Source organism: Cryptomeria japonica, chromosome 2 (genome assembly GCF_030272615.1).
Source record: "Cryptomeria japonica chromosome 2, Sugi_1.0, whole genome shotgun sequence".
In the NCBI taxonomy this organism is placed as follows: Eukaryota; Viridiplantae; Streptophyta; class Pinopsida; order Cupressales; family Cupressaceae; genus Cryptomeria; species Cryptomeria japonica.
In genome coordinates, this window is record NC_081406.1 from 191,639,587 (window position 1) to 191,662,502 (window position 22,916).

At 34.5% G+C, this 22,916-nt stretch overlaps 1 protein-coding gene across 1 annotated transcript; it reads right to left on the bottom strand.

Annotated features, from left to right (window-relative positions):
* Positions 1 to 8,456: 8,456 nt before the first annotated feature.
* On the bottom strand, positions 8,457 to 16,522 carry LOC131049157 (obtusifoliol 14-alpha demethylase). Its single transcript, XM_057983193.2, has 3 exons — positions 15,737 to 16,522; positions 9,480 to 9,922; positions 8,457 to 9,233 (listed from the first exon to the last, which is right to left on the bottom strand). The coding sequence occupies exons 1-3, from the start codon at positions 16,226 to 16,228 to the stop codon at positions 8,678 to 8,680; spliced, it is 1,491 nt and encodes a 496-aa protein (XP_057839176.2). The 5' UTR covers positions 16,229 to 16,522; the 3' UTR covers positions 8,457 to 8,677.
* Positions 16,523 to 22,916: the final 6,394 nt, after the last annotated feature.

Consider the following 22,916-nt stretch of genomic DNA (forward strand, 5'->3'; position numbering starts at 1 on the left):
ACATAGTTTTAATTAAATGCGTTCCTTGTTTTAAACGAAGTTTTTAAAACCGTTTTTTTTAATGTATTTTTTTAGTATTAAAAAAAAATGCATATGATAATATATCATTTTAATGAGAGTATTTTTAATGCTAAGTTTTATCTAGTTTCTTAATTAGGATTATGGTGGCAAAAAAATGGTAAATGTTAAATTGGTATTGTTTAATTTTATAATGGAGTTTATAGATTAAGCATTATTCAACTCCATTTCGTGACTTATGCCCCTTTCCTGATTAAGTCCTAAAACTGTTAACTTCGCATCTAAATATCATTGATTATATTCTGATTGATCTTGGATTAATGAATCTAGATCTCACCTTCTAGCTGATTAGAGCATTTGGCTAATTGAGAAGTAGTGAAATATTTATCGTTGGGTGTTTGAATTGAAACGATGTGCTTTTGGAAATGATTAGCTTCTTTAGATTCTCTTTCTACATTTTTATTTCCGTAATCCGTATAATGTATCGAGAATTGAAATTATGAATCTGTAGAGATCGATTTTAGACCAGTATGTTAATGACGTTTTGATTGGAGAGTAAATATCTTATTTTAGTTGATTAATGGTTGTCTGAGATTTATTAATATGATTTGGTTAAAAACTCATTATGGCTTAAATTGCCTGTTCGATGCTTTGAACCTTAGGAGTTAGAAAACCAAGAACAACTTATCCCTTGATGAGGTAGATAACTGTAACCTGTTTTTAGATCATGTAGAAAACTTGATCGATTTTAATGTTTAAATCAATTTGAGGAATATTGTCTTTTCTGATTATTGCCTTGCGAGTTTAATTTCTGTATTCGCCTTTAATTATGAAATGGCATGTTTTGCTTTGTTTAGTAGGACCCTGTCGTATGGATTGACTTGGGGTACCTGTTTCAGACATCTGTTTTGAGTGATTGTTGTATTGTGGTGTTGTCATAGTAGGTCATATCCTCTTTGAGTGAGTCGAATGATGATTCATGGTTAACCTTAGTTGTCAGGTCTCTAGTTAGAGTACCGACAGTAAGTGATTACCCTTGAGTCATGTTTGACCAGATGATTGTTTCTCTCTTCTTGAACTCCGTTCGTTTGACCATGTGTATTCTTTGGTTTTGAGTTCGTCTGAGTTTAGTCTAGTGTCGTATGGGAAAGTGGCTTTCGATTGGGGGCCGCGCCCAAAGTGGCTGCTGGGTAACCCGTCGAAAGTGAGTCTAATAAGTGATAACCTAAGTAGATTAGAATGTAATCTTTAAATAAGATAATGTGCCTCACACATGGGACGAGTGCTATCATAGATTCGGCATGCTGTGAGAAGGCCTGAAATGGCAAACCATCTTCCTTGTCTTCACGAGAGGATGTGTGGGTCCACATGAGGCTTGGATGGGCCGGAAGTTCGGATTAGGTTGCCAGGGTAACCCAGTGTATGGGTTCAGGACCTATGAAGACTTGCCATGGTAACCATACCAGGTTGTGTGATGACACTTGTCCCTACGTTCGCTAGTGTGTTGTCGTTTTGTCCTATTAAGAGTACCTTTGTGGGTCGTCCTTTTGTCTCTGCCCTTGTGAGTCTCGGTTTCATGTTAGACCTTGGGTGGTGATGGCTCAGTATTATGGATGCTCTCATGGACCTCTTGTTTTAGCTTGATTATGTTCAGCTGGATCCTGTTCTTTTCAGGGATCGTTTATGTATTAATGGACCGATGTAGTCATTGTATATTGTTTATATATTGCCTTGATGGCTGGATCGTATGGTGTAACCTCTTGTATTCTTAACTTTATTAATTATCAGAGGGGGTCTTGCAGTTGAGCAGACCTGGAGATGTAGCCCTTTAGGGGTGAACTCCGAGATCATTATGGTGTTATGTGATGCATTCTCTTATGTTTCCTTTATTCAGCCTTATCATGTATGATTAACTTATGTTAGAATGGTTAAGTGGATAAATGGAATCAACTTTAAATGCTTATATTCAGTTCTTTCTTGAATGCCATGTTGATTGAATGCGTAAGTGGTTTAGATGAGATGTGTCGTAGATGCTTGTATGTAATCGTCTTTTGAAATGCAATAAGTTGGAATATGGAAAGATTGTAACTTAGAGTAATGAATTATACTCAATTGTTGTTAAGGAATTTAAATATGCTTGGAAAGATCTCTTATGTTATGATGAAATCCTAGTGTATTAGAATGTTAGATGTATGGTTTGTAATTTTAAATGAAAAGCTTGAATAAAGATTATGAATGGATCTTAATGATGAATCTTTGCTTGTGGTTTATATTTCCATCTTTTGTAAGAAGTTATCTTGATTAAGGATTATCTCGTTATTAAGATAGTTAGCTTATTGGGTTAATTGTGTGAGTTAAGTGAATTGTGAAATTTAAGTAATCTCGTTGGGAAACTCTTTAGGTGTTAGTTGATGTCTTCCGCTATGTAATCTGAATCTTTGATATCTTGTTGCATCTTATGTGTTGTAACTTTAAAAAAAAAAAATTGCACGCTATTCTTGTGTTATGGCTTAATCCCTTCGGGGTTTCCTGGCGGGGCATTACAAATCACATATAAATTCTAGCTTGATAGGCTCAGTTATGTAATGCAACCAAGTATATACAAACTAGGTGTTTCTATGATGATTAGTTTTCTTTAGATGGCCATGCAATCCATCACAACTTGAAAAGTATAAAAATCAACCTGAATTTACAGTGGCAAATTTGCGAATAGCAGCATGTTAACTTGGGCCATACAAGTAAATGGCTAATTTGCTATGTAACTTGCCAATCCCTCTCCCTGACTCTATCCCATATCAGAACTTATGGATTCTCCACCTCGTCACAATTGCATTTGATCTCCTCAATCATTCCTCCAATAACTGGGTGTGATATTCAAATTCTATTTTACTAAACAAAACATAATCTGAAAAATGCAACATTTCATAAATTCCCTCTGTTATCTCTGGTGAGACACATATTACCAATGTGGTTGGCAATGAAACAACTATAATGCAAACAGGAAAATGGCAGAAGTTTTAAGGAATGAATTAAGATAAAGAAGGCAGATTTAACGGAAAGCTTATATTCCACCAAAGTTCCCTTTCCACATAAGATGTGACAGATAACATAGAAATGAAATGCAAAACGAATTATTGTAGCATTACTTCCAACCCTGCAAAACGGGATAAGCTCTGAGAACAAAATAGAAGGCATTGGAAACAAGCAAAAATGGGATATAGAAAAATCTATTTAACTTTACCATATAGTTGCATAAAGCCTCAAAAGCTGCAGAAGACATCAAACAACTTTTGTATGGTATATAAGCTGTCAGCTACTGAGGAGCCTGTACATGCAAAGGCAGAGCAAGATCTAGCTCAGAAGTATACAGCTATTGCTGGTTCTGCATTGTCATCTGCTGGGATTAAAAAGTATGCAGGAAGATTTCCAGAAGGTAAAGGTGGAAGATACTAAAGATATACACCTACCAGTAGGAATGGTTTGGGAAGGATCTATGTATAAATAATGGGAAAGAGATGCTCCGAAAGCAAAATGGAAGATGGTTGGAATGTCATTAAACAAACAAGCCCCAATATTACATAACCAAGCGAGATTATATCAGGTGGAAATGTTATTATCACAGTTGTCTTTGATTATGTTGAAGGGCTGGAACACCATTATTAGATCTCCAATAACTTTATTTTACTCAATTTCCAAATTTCAGAACATCCCAAAGTTCCCTATCCCAACCTTACTTTCCATTCCTCTCATAACTACTTCTCGACATCACATTCTTTTCTCCTTTCCTATTTAGTTGTCCTTTCTCCCTTTGTCATTGTCATAACTATGACAATTGATGCCTCACCAACTTTGCATGAAAGCTTAACCATTCTGATCCAGCATTCGGGATGCAATAATGGCAAAGATGGTGAAATTGGCCCATCCTTTTGATCCACTCTGCAACATCACAAACCTTGCCATTTTGAGGAACTGTGTATAGGGTTTCATCCTTTTTATAGAGGGACTTACAGTACCGTTCATTCAAGTCTACACTAAAATCAACCAACCCAAGCTAATTTAATTGCTAGAATACACAATTTCCATGATCTTATGTTAAAAGAATAATTTAATGGTGCTTGTATGGTTGAAAGGAATTTACGATCCCCCATGCTCAAATGCAGCTCAAACTATGATATCCTGGGTTACCTCCACAACGTCCCTTCTTTGCAACAATTGGCTCAGGTGTGATATTTCTTTCAATCATCACATGCCTCCTTTCAGATGAAATCTGGGGACGAGTGCTCTCACATGAATCATGATAGGGATTCTTGTATTTGTAATTGATTATTTTTAACAATCAAGAACCTCGAAGTTTTTCAGTGTAGAAGAAAGAAAGCTAAAGTTTAGTCATATCTCATGATCCTCAATTCTGCAGTATGGCTCTACCACAGGTAATAAATGCAAATAATTCTCTCACGGTTGAAGATGAGGAAGGTAACCCTGCACACGCCCATCACCCAGTGTACATTTCAGTGGAGTTTACCTCAGGTGAGAGATGCTCTTGTCCATGTTACAATTTTGAATGCTATATATTTTGCAATGGTAAACCCCAGGCCTTTCTCTTACATCGACAAAACTGGGAAATTTCCACAATCAAACTCCACTATTCAAAGCCTGCCTTCATTATTCAATATGGATTTGTCTCCACAAATTCAAACCATATTTCAAGTAGCACATCTGTCTCACAGGTTGTTGCAGAGGTTTTGGCTTTGAAAACATTTTCTTATCTCTTAACCTTGTCTCCCCTGCATCAACTCTTCCTGTTGTACACATTCATTGTTTGCAAAATAACTCTGCCAACTTCTTACAACAAAATTTTGAACCAGAAAGTGGGTGATATTACAACAGTCACCACCCTTAAGTCAGTAGACACTAGTGATAAGTCACTTTGTAGGAAACTTATTCACAACAGCCACCACCCTCCATTGTACCCTGAGAAAATTTGTTACTTTGTGAAGTTGTTCATTTATGATGGCAGAAGCACTAAAAGCTGTCCTTCCTTCTCTGTTGGACAGAGGGCCATTGGGCACTTGACCTATAGATCTAGGTTTTCCCTCTCTTGATGGGTTGGTGCCATTGAGAGATTTTTGTTTAAAAGGTGCATATTCCTAAGTGCCCTTCTAATATTATGTTCAGTAAATCTATTTCTCAGGCTCCTATGTTCAGAAACAGATCCTGGGCCTATAGCCACTTCAGCAGACAGTTGGGAATCACTATTCACTCATATGGAGATGAGATATCATCGAAACCCTAAGCAGAAGGAACTGTCAACCTAGCAATTGAGGGGAAATACACAAGACTCGGCAAGATTTCTAGCCCAAATTAATGGAACCACCTCCAGGTGCAACTGTGCAATTTAAAACATTGATGAATAAAAGTGCTACAAAATTTTTGGCAAAAAAGGATCACTTGCACGTCTAGAGAAGTTACCCCGAATACCCTGCAGCATAAGCAACTATCTAGCAAACAGGAGTTTTGAAGCTTTTGTTATGGTAATAATAATGGTAACAGCAAGTATTGATGGCAAAGTATGCTGTAATTTGTAATGGTATCATTTCTAGATGTATTGGTCTTTCTTTGGTGTAAAGAACTTGGTATGATAAATAGGTGTGCTTTAAATGCATTATTAGCTCAGTCATTGTTCTTATATATCTCTTTCTGCCATGAACCAAAACAACAGCTTATCAGGCGAATGATTGGCCAAACTAGTCAGTTGGACTCAAAACATACATCTAATAACGATAAAAAAGTATTAGGGCAAAAAACCTTAAGCTGAAAAGAAAACTAACTACTAAAACAACAAAATCATGAGTAGAGCTAACCCAATTTGGCAAATGTTAACCATGCCATTTAAGTAAAGATTCAAATAGCCATAACCTCAGAGTGAGGCTAGAGGGTAGTGGTGTCACACTTCTATGTCAAATCTAAAAACAAAATAATCAACAATATCATGATCATCACGTGTCACCACAGTAGGGCCAATACACATTCTGATGATATACTTAGGAAAATGGGTCATGATATAATTGATTAAGGGCACTCGCCTTGACAATCTGAGGGTGCAGGGTACTTATCTTAGAACCTGTCTTGAGACCCAAGGGTGGCAAATTACCAGAGCTAGAGTGAATAAAAAATGAGAGATGACGGAACATCTCTTGATAATGATATGACTTGAGACCTATATAAATATTAAATAGCATTAGGGTAATAAGATTAGGACAGGTTAAAGCCGTACTCTCTCTCTCTCTCTCTCTCACACACACACAGATATATATATATATATATATATATATATATATATATCAGTGTGTCCCAAACTAACCTGGGGAAACGTGCAACTTGTCAGCTACTCCATAACCACTAATATACAGCATATGCATCATGATATTATTTGTATAAATATATATAATACATTGGTTAGATTAAATTGGTGTGTTATAGTAAGAACACTTGATACAAACTTCAAGTTTCTCTACCTCCAACCTGTTTGATTATCATCAACAACAGATACCTGGGCCCTGGACACATGTTTGATGCAGATGAGCATACTAGATAAAAGTTGGATAAGAAGAGCACGTGATGACCATCATTAATATATAACATGATAAATTGTGAGTTGCTCATGGTGTCTACATAGCAACTTGGATGATAGGAAAATAAAGAACTACATTTCATTTTTGCATCTTCATTAATTCATTAACTAAATGAAATTGAACAATGATATGTTATATGTTAAATGTCTAAATAGGTTATAGGATATATCTGATAGTGTCATTATGAACTTCAGAGAATTTGTGTGTGATTTATCATCAGGCATTTTAAATCAGGATTATTTGCCCCCCAGAGTTGATTCATTTTTTCACCATAGCAGGTTTGCAATGGATATTTATTTCAGCAGGAAGGCATTATATTTTAACATCCTGGTTATTGTACAATGTAATAATGTATGCTGTATTTTTCTTTTATATTTGATCCATGAATTGTGGCCTTATATCCTCCCCAAATTGAGCAAAGAGAATTACAGATGCCTTAAATCAATGCAGCTTACAATGGGACCATTGATGGCCAAGGGCAAAGTTGGTGGACTAAGTTTTGACAAAAGCAGATGAACCATACAAGAGGAAGACTTGGGCAGTTCATGTGGAGTAGTGACATTGAGATGACAAATATCACACTACGTAATTTGGGCACTCCACCCATATGACTGAAAATGTTTTCCTTAGTGGCTTGACTATTTTGGCTCTTCTGGATGCTCCAAACACAGATGGCATTGATCCAGGTAGACAATCTTCTTTGGAATTCTATCTTTTGCATGCAAGAATATTTCTGTATATTTTACTTTGGATATTTCTGTATATTGCACACAAATTTTTAACCAATGCACGTATACTCTGTGTTTGATGTTCTCAATTTCAAGTTTTAACCCAAATAGACCACATCTTTGAGAGAGAAATATCATGCTATTTAACTTATTACCATTATCTTGCTTGGTCTAATAATAATTGATTGCCTAACTCTGAGTATCTATGTAACACATGCATGTCCATTGATTGAGTCAAGGTAGGCATCATGTCGAAGGCCAGTATATATTATATCCATTTTCTCTTTTTCTGCCACCAACCTAATCTTCCATTCCAATCTGCTCTCGGACATTTTAATCGTAATTCCAAAAGATCATGTAAGCGTTTGTATTTGTTTCTAAGGTTGAGCAGTTAAGTATTTCCCAAGCTCTATGAAATCCAAAAGGAAGATGTAACTCTTAACACATTTATTTTTTTCACACAAATTTTGATTATAAATGTTTTTTAATGACAGATAAGGAATGCAAGAGATCAAAAAATAAAGATTAAAGAACAATTCCATATGATATCATCCTAATTTTTTAAGGCATATGGAACTAATTTATGATTCTTTTCCTATTCTATTATTCACTCACATTATATAGTTAACAGGTTTGCAATTCTTAAGTTCATAGTTTGTTAAATGTTTTCATTGGGAAAGCTTATCTCAATAATTTTTTGTTGGTATCCCATTTAAAAAATAGTGTAGTGTTCGTTGGAAAAAAAATTCTCTGCTTTTTGTGTTTCAAAATTAGGAAATACAACTCAATATATGCTAACAATTGTGAGTTATCTTAATTTCTGCATTTTCCTGATTGCGTATTTTGATACCTTAATTTTCTTAATATAAAAGTTCAAATACTACTGTAAGTGCCATAAGCTGTGAAACAATTCAATAGTAACGGCCATCCATAGCTTATCTTAATATTCATTCTACAGATTTCATCTAAATATTTTTCTTTTTAAGAAAAGTCTTCTTCCATCATGTAAATAAAAGTAAGATATACATCAACTATAAGTCTCCAAAATTGCTGCAACTATTTTCCTTTACTCTCATCATGGAAGAATATTTAGGAAAGCTCAATTAAACAATATACTAATACAACTACTAACAAAATATTTTCCTTTTAAGTTTAGATAATGATGGGAAACGAACCAGAATCTCAAAAACCTTATACATAAAATCTCTACACTAAGAAGCTATAGGATGATCAAATCAAGCTGAGGAAGTCAATATTAAAAGAGTTCTCATTTCTACAAGAGGAAATCAAATCTGAAAATCACTGAGCAGACAGCACTCGCCTTTTGTAGCGGACCATCACCTTATCCTTGACACCAACCACCATTGCATTCCAATCAATCTCTGGGAACGGGGAAACAAGTTCCAGTTCAAAATTTCGAAGTAGATGGCTCCAAATAGCTTTGATCTGCAGGTAGGCAAAAGGTTCACCCAAACAACCATGCCTTCCACCACCAAATGATATGTAAGAAAAAGCACCTGCCACTTTATCTTCTTCACGACCTGGAGTATAACGGTCTGGATCATATGTATCCGGATTTTTAAACACATGTGGCAACCTATTTGAGAAAGCTGGAGATGTTGCAACAATATGCCCCTTAGGTATGACATATTCCTTCCCATTGCGATCAGTAACACTAAAATCTTTGTGATTACTACGTAGAAGAACAATCAATGGTGGATGTAACCTCAGTGCCTCTTTGATAGACCTATAGAGTACATCCATCTCAGCCAGAATATCGTGGTCTATTTTATCTCCATGTTGCTTCATCACATCTTTCTGCTCTTGCAAGACAGAAGACAAATATTTTTGGTGGCTGTTCAAAGGCAGAAAACAATTTAGTAATATTACAAAATTTCTTCATCCATATGTATGAAAGAGAAATAACACAATTAAACTATACTGAAATAACAAATAATGGGCTTCAACACAAAACAGACATATAGACCTAAAAGATAAAGTTATGCTGCATGCATAATATGGTATGACATAATTGACAATAACACACACAGCTATAGAACATTTAGCCTTGAAACAGACAAGACAATAAATATAGACTCACCTTAAGAGGTATGCCCCAGTCCAAGTTGATGTAATTGAACTTGTATGTTGACCAGCAAAAAGAGCTGCAATTAAAAGACCTGTTACCTCACCTTCTGTTGTGAGACGACCATCTTTGTACTTAGACTCTATAAATGATTGTAGCATGTCTGCTTCCTTGTTACCAGATTGCTTTCGACTGCGGATGATTTTGGTAAATATATCAGCAAGTTTCTTCCGTGCTCTGTCTCGTTTACGATGAGCAGGAATGGGCAGATATGGGAATATAACACTTATTGGGAGCATTCCACTGTCAAGGTCATGGAAAAGGCTAGAAACATCTTCAAACAATTGGTCCCTAACCTCTCTCCCCAGGAGACATCTACTAGCAGTTAAAATAATTAAATGTTCCAGCTCATATTTGAGATCAACAATACCCTCCTCTCCCCACTTTGAGAAGTAAGTCTGCAGATGACAAATAGATTATCTTCAGTAAACCAAATTAAATGCACCATCCCTTGCAAACCCAGATGCAATGAACAAAAGAGGTTCACTTTAGTGCCAATCAAGACCAAATGTAGATTTTACAGCTTTGCTTCTTTATCAGATCCTAGAAGTAACAGTAAATAAATCTTCAACATTATTTTTCTCCTGCCAAATAATTATGCAACTTACAGAGCTATTAACAGTGACAATGAGTCATCAAATATAAGAACATACCTGAAGTTCGAACAACTTATCCATGAGTTTAGGAAGCAGATCCACATGTGAGGAGTATAAAGCATGACTGTCAAGATTATCTCAGTACTATTTGAAAATATAATCTAAAATTCATTTTTCAATGTTTTACTTGTTTCTAATATAAGGCCTGTTAAATTTTGACAATTCTTGTATATCCCTTAAACGAATGAGATGCAATCTTCACAACAAAGATTGTTGAAATGAAAATGCATGAGCTTTAAGCATGTCAGGTAAGTTCATAGCTTATGATTGTGATCATATAGAGTCTTAAGTTGTTGGTTAATGATTAAGGTCTTTAAGAATGTTGCTGGTTTGCATTTGGGTTTTGGGGTTCAGGTTGGACAGTTCTCCAATTTTTTCCCCAGGATTGCTATGGCAGGGTTTGGCCATACGATACATATATTATATATAATAAAAACAGTAAACCTGATCTGTCAAAAAATTAAAAAGCAGAACTAATTACTTACTGATCGAGATTCAAATGCAGCCAGACAAATAGGCATACCCGGTAACAATTGTTAGAAACAAAAGCACTAGAACTATAAGCAGTTTAGTTATGTTGTTTTTTTAATTTTTTAAGCATTTTAAATTTTATTATAAATGTTCTACTTGGTCCTGTCTGTTTTTTTATTATGTTTTTTTATGACAATTGGATACACAGGATCATAGTTGAAAAACTCCAATTCAGCACTAACTCGGCAGGCCCAAAAAATTTAAAAACTTGCAAATTGACAAAAACTCAAGGATAAACTCGGCAATTTATCAAACAGTTTAAATTACATATGTTTTCAAAAACATTCATCAAAAGCACAGATTTCTAAAAATGTAAAGCATATTACAGATCAAAAAACAAATTCAACCTCTAAATGAGTTACAATGCCACTTCCACTAGCCATGTCATATGTAGAAGTTGCCTCATCTGAAGAAATTTTTGGCAAGTTGTGCAATAATAAAGTCTAAGTTAACACACTCAAGAGTTATATCCCAATTCCTCATCACCCCCTCATTGTAATCAAGTATTTTTAATTGACAAGAGATCCCAATAACTAATGGGGATTTGGGAGAGGAGAACCCGAATAGGTTGAGGAGCAATGCCCCCAATGGGGTCAAAGGGTAGTGCCCAAAATATAAATAGTGGCCCCTAGTTCCATATAGATAGATCACCCCTTGTTAGTTCATGTTAGTGTTACCTTTTTTCCACTTTCAGGTCAAAAATATCCTTACAATGAGTCAAGGGGCTTTAGTGTGTAAAAATGGTGAAAGTCTCATGGTTAACAAGGTTTGAATCAAGTTAAAAAATATAGCCTCTGATTTATTTAGAAGAAGTTGTAACCCATAAATTCTTTCTTTTTAAATCAAGGCTACTTAAAAGATCATGATTCCACGTGAAAGGTCTGTTGACTTGGTGGTCAGCACCTCCTTGGGGTTCGCGACATGGCTTCCTCCTGCCTCCCGTGGATCCTTGTCCTTGGCCGCTCTCCCATTCACTGACAGCTCGAGCTTTTGGTGTAACGGCAGCAGTGATTCCAACAAATGGTATCAGAGCGCTGGGTTACGGATTCGAATCCCAGGAGGTCCCCTTCATTCCGTCAGTGCGGAACCCTCAGTCGGTGCTGAGGGGAGGATTGTTGACTTGGTGGTCAGCACCTCCTTAGGGTTCGCGACATGGCTTACTCCCGCCTTCCGTGGATCCTTGTCTCTGGCCGCTCTCCCGTTCACTGACAGCTCGAGCTTTTGGTGTAACGGCAGCGGTGATTCCAACAAGGTCAAGGTCAAGATCTTTTTATATGCTTTTGGAGGGAGTTGTTAACTCAAACTCCAAATGAGTTAACTTAAAACTCAGGTCTGAACTTGAGTTTGACCTAAAAGGCCCTAGCATGCCTGTAAGAGGGAAGAATTGCAAGTTTTCAGGAAAAAATGGTGACCGAGAATAGGGAAGCTGTTGTTTACATTGTCAAGTGCTTGAGCAAGACGCACATAGCAGTAGTTATTTTGCAGATAACAGCAAGTTTGATGAGAGAAGAGATCAGATACTTTAATGGAAAGCACAGCTCAAGCATGTTTTTTCACAAAACAATGAGTTATGCCTAAAAGAAGCATTGATGAAGAAGAAAAGCAGTCAAGGGTAGCATTTCAAGGATTTAGATTTAAGATACGCTACAAATGTAAAAGATAAGGATGAGAAGGATGGTGAGAAATGCAAAGATTACTACAGTAAGCCCATTCAAAGATAATGCATGCACAACTTATCAAATAAGTTTGCTTTATCTTTACTGCTTTTCTCTTTCTTCTCATAAAGTAACAAGGTCATTTTGCATGTGCATCAAAGGTCTTTTGTTTCTTTAAGTTCTGAGTTTGAAAGATATGCTTCATAAAACAATAGATCCTCTGTATCAATCATTTTCAAAAAGACAATGACAATGTTCAAAGCAAAAGCTTATGCATAGCCTCAACAACAAAAAAAAGCAATCAGAGGTCATATTAGCATAGACAGTAGCAACATACAGAGCGTATGACAGTTATTGTAGATGATTTTGTTGCAGCCATTAGAAAGCAATCCAAGGGTTCAAGGACAGTGGTGTGTCACTGTCTTAGGACAGTCCATACCAAAGAATCAATGCAAAGACTTGTAGCAGTACAAAGAAGTATTACAATCAGTGACAAACCAAAAATATAAGCACATGTAGCAGTCATCATAAGATTCAATGGCGGTCAATACACTTCAAAGACAGCCAAAATATAAAGCCCATTGGAGGACACTGTTTGTCACAGCCACAGAGATCACTGTGTAAAAGCATAACAGTGAACAAAAGCTTTCCATGGAGTCATCAAAGACAGTAACAAAGAACCTTTCTCCGTCAAAGATCAAAAGGATTGGTAGATGAACTAGGGCAGGGATAACAGCCATGACACTTTAAATAAGTATCTTTACCGTAGAGCAGCCCTATGAATAGAAAGGACAGTACGGCAAAAGGCAGCCTAATCTACAGTCACAAAGTGAAAAAAAAGGGTGCAGTGCAAGTTGAATATAATTATTAGTCCCAGGTTGAGAATGCCTTCAAGAGATTTATCACAGTCAAGATATCAGTAAAAGAGCTAAACAAAGATTAGAACACAGCCATGATGAGTCAAAGAGGACTATAATAATGTCTTGTTGATGGAGCTAATACCACTGAATGAGGACTATGACAGTGATTCAGATCATGAAGCGGATACAATAATGAAAAGGGTTTTGACAGTGACTTTGGCACAACAAATATAAGTCCCAAGGAGCCACCATAAGAAGATAAGGGAGATAGCCTGATAGTTTTCAAGACCACCAATGGACAGCTAAAAGGCAGTAATAACAGTGATCAAGGCATAAAAAAGCATGAATACAGTCCTATGGCAAGGAGCTTATTGTTCTTACAATCATAGGGGTGTAAGAAACATTTATAAGGGTGCTATCCCAGTGACTGTTACAGATTTATAAGGATGCCATTGTAAGTCTAAAGACACACAAGCCATATGAATGACAGTCAATTCTTTAAAATCAGAACAGTGACCCATGTGATAAAGGCCTTTCCAAGCTGGACAAAAAGGGCAAGCGACAGTCAAGGTATTTTGTCAAAGTAATAACAGAGTAAACACAGTGATACAAAGACAATCGAAAACACTAGATAGCAGCATCACAGGGGCAGAAAGATAAAGACATTCCAAATGAATGTATCATGCAGTTCACAGTGGTATCAATAAGAGACAAAGGCATGAGGGCAGACCTCAAGGAAATACAGAGAGACACAAGCCATAAGAGTTTGCTAATACCCTAAGATTTGAGATTTAATACAGAGTAATGTATTCAATACAGGACAGTGACCATATGAAAAGATTTAGTGCAGCAATAACAAAGGAGCTTCAAAGACAGTGACAAAGGTCTTGCATTTATCTTAATGAGCAGTCCCAGAAGATAGATGAAAGAATACAGTCCCATTGTTGATTCTTTGAATCAAAGCCACAGTAATTATGCATCACCATTTGTGTCACAAAGGTTTGACAAAACAGTGAACACCAAAAGTGCAGTCCAAGAATCAAAAGGTCACAGTAAGCAGCACTCAAAGGCATGGTAAGAAGATGGACAGTCAAAGAGATTACAATCCATCAAAATCAGTGATGAAAGCTTTGTTACAGAGATGAAAGCTTTGTATACATTAGGCTGTAAGCACAATGACCTTAGAAAGATCAAAGGGGAAATCAAACTCAGAGAATACAGTCTATATAGCAGCAAGTTTGATACAAAGGTATAAGCATTCAACGCCGGTGTGTATCTTTTATCAAGAAATAACGCCAAAAGATCCTTGGCTAGGGTTTACCAAGGATACAAGGAGCATGGATTGTTTATGCAGTCAACTCAGTGGAGGGCAGCTATAGTTTTTACCAGAGGAATTATTTTGAAAATCATCTTATCACAACTCTACATAAACCCTGTAAAAGCCCATGGAGAAAGACTTTTTCATCAGCAAAGGACTTATTGCAGTCAAAGGGTCTGTTACTACAAATGATGCAATGTATAGTGAGCAGAGGACACTGTCAGGGAGCAGTCCCATCAAAAAGACAGCCAACATTGCAACGGGGAGGAGGGATCATTGTCAAATGGATCTAAATGACAATAGAGATACTACTGTCTAAAGTGCAGAAATAGGGTTTCTCAATACATGCATTATACAATGAGAAGACCTTTGTTTCAAGGAAGCAAAGGAAATGTTTGCAAAAGGCTTCATGAGCAGTGAAAGGACAATCATAAGCATGGATTGGGCAGAGCACCTAGCATTGAAAAAAGTCATCTAAATACAGTTCTCTGTTAAATAATGGCAGTGCCAAACAGTAAGTTTTCAGTCAAGAGCAGTGATGACAGTCTCCATTGACAACTAATGAAGTCATATGAGAGAACAATCAGGTTTTAAGGTATCAATACAGTCCTAAAACAGAGAAAGACAGTGCAATGAATAATAGTTGCAGTCATGATAGGGACGTTTGACATACATATCTAGTAGTGATCATCGATGATCTTCAATGCATTTTCCAGGTGCAAAGAATGGATTCAACGCAAATCAAAGCAAATCAAATGCATTTTTGTTCCTGGAATTGCCAGTTAAATTTTCTGATTTCTGTTAGAAATTTCTTTTGCAGATTTCTAATGTTTTCCAGATTCCAGTTCAGTTTTGTTCTCAGATTTCAGGGGATAATTTCCTTGGTATCAGTGCATTTATGATCATTTCAATTAAACTAGTTCAATTGATTCTTTAACTAAAATTGAAAAAGACTTCTAAAGCCATGATACCCATTGGAAAGCTGTGAGCGAGAAGCACAAGTCAAAGAATATTCACAAAGGAGATTATATGTTGTCTACGTTTTCCATCATTTGTCCTAGAACTACAACAAAACCAATTCAACATTTGGCAATAATGTATGTGGTGAGATTTTGCACTATTTATTTTATAGTCTAACCTGCATATCTTGTTTTCAAAAGAGGCTGAAAAAGACAAGTTCTAATGTAGATACCTCTGCCTCATAGACCATCTGATCTACATAGCTCCTGAGCTTGTTGACCCTAAGAGCCTCTGTGAAGAACCGGAACTGCTCCTGCCTGATAGAATAGTCCACATCGAACACCACCCCAGGGCCAAAAGTAGGCACATTGAACTGATAAACCTCCTGCTGGCTCAAATCCGACTCTGATGCCTTGAAAAAGTGTTGAGACACGTCAGGGCCGATGAAAAATGTCACATTTTTGGTCAAAAGCTTGATGGTAAAAACACTACCCAGTTTGGGATACTCTTCCTTGAGCAAAACAACTGGACCTTTCAAAAACCTCGGGAGGCCTCCAACGATGGGCCATGCAGATACCACTGGCGGGAGATTTTTTCTTGATCCAGACCCCAATAACAGTGAAACGATTTTTGCAAGCACAATAGTTAGTATCACCAGGAAACCCGCTTGCACATACATGTTTTCCATTAAATCGAGCTTACCCACAATAGATACCACAGACATTTTGGACAAATCTGGAGAACCCCCCTTTAAAGCCTTCAAATATCGATACCCAAGACCTCAAAATGGAATCTGACAATTAAATCTACTGGGCAGATTCATGAGGAATTACTAGACGATCCACCCATTTTAGACAGATGAATCGGTGGGTTCCTAAATTTATATCATTCTGCCTTGGGAGGACATTGTGACCAGCATAAGCTCGAGGGATTCGCCCACATGACTGTCTGTCATTTTCTGGGATTAAAGATTGGAGCTACTAGTGCTTTCTCACATTGTTTTTTTCCTATCATCCGACTCTTTTTAAATTTGTTAGAGATAAGAAAGATTTTTTATAATTTTATAATCCACGGTTTAATAATAAAACGGTTTTAAGTTTTAAAAATGAAATTAAATGTCCAATAAATCCTGCGCTAACCAAGAGAAGGATAAAAACCCACTTTAAGAAAAAAACAACCAAAACAGCTATGCGCGCATTATATTACAACATTTACAAGCCGTTGTGACAACTTGGTCTATTAAACAGTTGAAATATGTATTGAAATGTTTAAAAGTGTTGCACCCTTAATTTAATAAAATATATAACAATATCATGGGATATTCATGGCCGTCGGTTTGCCAAATTAACATAATGGTAATAGCCATTAGTTTCTAATGGATGTGGTAATGGCCATTGGTTTGCATGATAATGATAATGGCATTAAAAATTACTTTTATTGGGTTTTGCATGTGAATGATTATAGTATTCAAATAGAAAGGTCCAATATTTGAATGTTAAAAGGAAAATCTAAAGATAGTTTAGGTTAAATTAATAGAGTATATATAAGTAAGTGTGTATTAATTTAAATCTGATTGGGATACTTGTAGGTTGATGTATTTTGATATTAAATGTAAAAATATGAAAGTAAGTGTATGAATTAGAGTAGTGAGTGAGTATCGTTTATTAAATATTTTGGGTTTTAAGTGTCATTGGTTAAGAAATGTGTTTTCTTTGTTAATGAAGTATTTTGAATCATATCTTGAATATGTACTCTATCTTAGGTAAGTCTATGGGTCTAAGTTTAATTTGTAGTTGCTAAGTCGTTATCTATGTGTAAATTTGATCATATTTTGTGTTTGTTTCTACTCTTTGATTTGTTGAGTGGGCCTATGTCTATTCTACTTTTTATGATAACTAGGGTTTAATGGTATTTAAAAGTGCATTTGAAGGGTTGTCGTTTTGTCACAAAGGAACATGTTTGCCTAGGTCAATTCCCAAAAAAGTGTGAAAGGGATCAAAGGTAACAAGCAAGCACCCTAGCATGGTATATACAAATTCATTACTTTTGATTGCATCAAATCCAAGTGTTTGGCTATTAATTTATCTTTAAATGATTTTAGGATTAGAGGATGTATAAGAGATGAGTGCAAATGGATGCTTTTAAATATAAACACGTAGCTTATAATCACATAAATGTTTGGTTAGTCAACTCACAGTGGTTAGTAGAGTAGTTAGGAGTAAAAAAAAAATGAATGTAAATTTTGAAGCGGTAGAAGTCAAATCCACAATTGTAGGGTCAACCCCATGACAACAAAAATGACCCTAGGTAAGCAAATGATCAAATCTAATCAAATAACAAATAAATTGGAATGGGTGTACTTATGAGTGTAATAAATTCATAGATTAGGTGAATGTATTAGGGTATGTACAAGTATGGATAAGGTGGGGAATAAATGTAAGGGAATTTTGTATGTATAAAGATGAGTAAAATCCAAGAAAATGAGCCCAACTTCACACAAAATTGTGTCAATTATTGAGATGTACATATATTAAGACATTCTCTCTCAAAAGGGAGCACAAAACTAAATGGTAAATGGAATGGGTATGCTAACTTCACTATTTACATTTTGCTTCTACTTTAAGGTTCGTGTGAATAATAATATTAGATGTAACTCAAAGCATGTAGTGCTCACAAACATCCATGTAAAGTAAACATTCAAACAAAAAAGGACATCACAATAGTTTATGTAGCAATGGGCCCTAGTGAATGTGATCATGTAGGTTAATCCTTTGGTATGTTCTCTCTATGAAATCCTACAAAAATAAAGGAGAAATATGCAATGAGTTGCTTATGTTCTGAAAATAAAAATTAGGTACATAAAAGGAGTTTCTTTTACTATCTAAGAAGTGGGAAAATAGGAAATAAATATACTTAGGAAATTCTACTTGTTCTTAAAGTAATAATGTTGTGTTTGGCCAAGTGGCCATAGGATGACAAAAAGACCATGGGGTGTTGACATGTAATGTAATGATGTTCCTTCTAGTCACAATGACAATTATTTGTTTAGCACTTGTCATTACTTGAAAGCTCAACATAGGAATATTAACTTGACAATATATTCTCCCTTGAATTGGTTGAACCCATACAAGGCAAAGAATTAAAGGAGAGATTATAATATACATGAAAGGAAATGTGATTTATAGATAAGTATGTGAGCATATGAATCATTTAAAGTACTAATTGTATAAGTTAATCATATAATAAATGTAAAATGGAAACTAGTAGAACATAGTAAGCACATATGGGGTTGGAGATGAATCTCTAAGGAGAAGATGTCCTTGAACATATGTAAAATGAAATGATAGTGTGGATCTCAATGGCTAGAAACACCCATGTAAGTATATAAGGCACTAGAAAAGGCATATGCCCCTAACACGACAATATGAGCATGTAATGTCAAGGAAATAGATCCTAGTGGTAACATGAATCTAGGTAGGAATTATGTGAATGAGTGAAAGTGTGATGCCCCTAATATAGAGGTATTTTAATGTCAATATGATATATAAAGTGAAAGGCATTATCCCTCCAATATCAATATATATTCGTAACAATATAATGTGTAAACGTGAAGGCATAATACCCTCAAAGTGGGTATAAATGTTAATATGTAGCAAAAGGGGTACAATAAGGGGGAAAACATGATGCCTTCAATGTGAGGATATGGTAATAAAATGTAATTTCTAAAATTAAATACCCATAAGGACACCACACAAACATGTCTAACATGTACAAACTTGACTAACCAACATTTTTTTTGTTTAAAACAAATGGCATCTTACTATACCTTTTAACTAGAACCTAGTTGATGGTGGATCAACATAAAATCGATAATTAATTATATTGCTTTAGTTAACAAAACATAATGTACCATATCTTGCCAAGTTGCTCTTGCATTACCTCACAATGTTTCTTTCCTTGACTCCAACAAGTTGCACCTACAAAATGTCTATATACCACTACATGCACATTGTAAGATCTACTAGGTTTATAAAGATAAATATACATGGAGCATAGAATTTGCATCGTTAGGAAAGAATTTAATTAAATTCAAATAAAACTTAAAGATATGCGACTTAAGGGGTAGACTTATGCCTCAAGGACTCATCTATGATGACCTTGCCTATGTAATGTGCTCAAAGGCTTTGTAGTTCAAAAAATAACATCTTTGATCTGTCGATCACAATAAAGTTCTTATACACATGTGTGTAGCTCCTACTATGGTTTAGTTCACTAGCCTCCAACCTTCATGAATAATTCATAGGTTGAGGTGAATTTTAATGATATATACATGAGGGAACTAGAATACACACATCTCTACTTAAGCAAGGATAAGGTATAAATCATCTAAATTAAATTATAAACCTAAACAATCCACTACTAAAATATTTACAAGTCTTCTAAGTTTTCAAGACAACATTACTATCTAAGGAATACAATAAGTATAATTTAGAGATATTCCAACCTTCGTAATCCATTAACCCAAACCTATTTAATTTATCACAAAACCACCATGAGTTAAGAGAAGGTAAAAACTTCAATTATAAGATTCAATTGCCTTGTTTGGTATTTTCAATATATGGATAGGTGTAAAATACAATCATAGGGCAAAAGTACAAACCTATGTCACACTTTAGGCTAACTAAATATTTTCGATCAGATTATTTCTTGCTGAGCACATTCCAGCCAAAAACCACGTGGCGTATTTGTGGCACCCTCATGGAAATACCTTTTCAACCACAAACCACATAGCATATTTGTGGCATCCCCGTGGCAATACCTTTTTCAGCCGAGTAGGTTTTGACCAAAACCTATTTGTTCGGTAATTGACTGATTGATTGTGCAAAATATAAATATTAAAAAGATCTGGGCCCAAGCATTTTGCTCAAGACTCACCAAGAAATTTATTTGCTCAAAATCCTTTCCCAATAACTCCAAACTTCCCACCTACAAAATCGAGCCAACTCCACGTACTCAAATTTTCATATTTTCTTTGTTTTGAAATAGAAATTTGCACAATTTTTATTTTTTAAGCCAATTTAAAGGGATTGTAGGTTTAGAGGCTTGTTAGGGTTTGAACTTTAATCCACAATTCTTAACATATAATTGACCAATAATCAATGAGTTAGTCTATTCAAAATCTTGAGATCCATTATCCAAGAGCCTTATTCTAATGCTATGAAATCTATGCTTTTAGACCATAATGAATCGCATAATCTTCCAAAATAGATAATCTTGAATTCATAAACAATTTATGCATAAGTCCTCAATTAATGTCATAGAATGAGAAGCCTAATCTATGACTATTCCATTGATAAGAAAACGTAGTGGTCTCCAGCCTAGGCTTCCAAGCTTGTGCTTGCAATGGAACCCATTTTGATTTTCTACAATGGTCTCCAACCTGGGCTTCCAGGCCTACGCTCTACCTTTTACCATTTGTTGACAATCCTTTTGCAATTGTCCTAGGAGTATTGCACAGGTCTGAATGACTAAAATATTCATCTTTATTAGATTGGTTATTCATCTTTCCATTTTCTAAAAGCTTCTGAATAAATTCTGAAAAGATCTTGAGTTGTGAGCGTCTATCTTCTCTCTTCTTTATTTTAAAGGTCTCCATAGACATCACGAAACATCTGCCATGAAGGAGAGAAAGAAACTCAAAACTAAGCAAACATTCCCTAATTAGATGTTGCTCCTTTTAATATATAATGATTGGATTTTTTTATGCTGGTATTAATACCCTCTTTCTTTTGTCCAATTGATTAAAATAATGCATAATATTTTGATTTAGATATAAATTAATGCATTGCTTGTGATTTTTGTGTAATACATTGCAGTGTGCACGCTACAAAATATCTACTATGGGATTTTATTCATTCATATATATTTTTCGTTAGCTTGTATTAAGAATTTGTTAATGTTGTTTCTAGTAGGATTTGAAATTTGCTTTTTGATAAATCAATCAACTATACAGTGCCTAGATTAACACAACAATCATTGATTTTTTTATCCTTAGATGGACATAGAAAGACAAACATATATATATATATATATGTATGTGTACATACATATATATATTTATATATATATGTATGTGTCTTTCTACAAACATATATACATATATATATTTATATATATATGTATGTGTCTTTCTACAAACATATACATATATATATATATATATGTTTGTCTTTCTATGTCCATCTAAGGATAAAAAAATCAATGATTGTTGTGTTAATCTAGGCACTGTATAGTTGATTGATTTATCAAAAAGCAAATTTCAAATCCTACTAGAAACACAATATATATATATATATATATATATATATATATATATATATATATATATATATATATATATATATATATATATATATATGTATGTATGTATGTATGTATGTATGTATGTATGTATGTATGTATGTATACACATATATATATGTGTACATATATATGTATGTATGTATGTATGTATGTATGTATACATGCATGTATATATACACACATATATATATGTGTATATATATATATATGCATGTATATATACATACATATATATATGCATGTATATATACATGCATATATATATGTACATATATATGTATGTATATATATGCATGCATATATATATATATATATATATATATATGTATATATATATATATATGTATGTGTATATAAATATATATACACATACATACATGTATGTACATATATACATATATACATGTTTTTGTGTGTGTGTCTCTCTCTATATATATAGATGTATGTATATATATACATGTGTCTATATGTATATATGTATATATATACACACATATATATGTATATATGTGTGTACATACATATGTGTACACACAAAAACACACATATATATGTATGTACATGTATATATGTATATATACATGTATATATGTATATATACATGTATATATGTATATATACATATATGTATATGTATATATGTATACATATATATGTATATATATATATATATATATATATATATATATATATGAATATATGTATGTAAAGACGTAGACGCTCTAACTTCAATAAAAGAACGAATACTCTTTAATCTTCAAACAAATCTGTAATTCACTTAATAAATTCATTTGTTCTTCTCAAATCGTTCTATAATCACATAATGTCATTCTATTAAGGTCATTACCTATGTAGTACAATAATCAACACAATAAGTCTATATTGAATAAAGAGATATAAAATAATATTCTTACAATGTAGAGTACTCTTTCATAGTATTTCAATCGTACCAAACATTATTCATAATTACATTACATGACTTAGGCATTCAATTGCCTTAAGTTGAAATATACATATACAAGATAAATACAATAGTGAAATGAGACGAG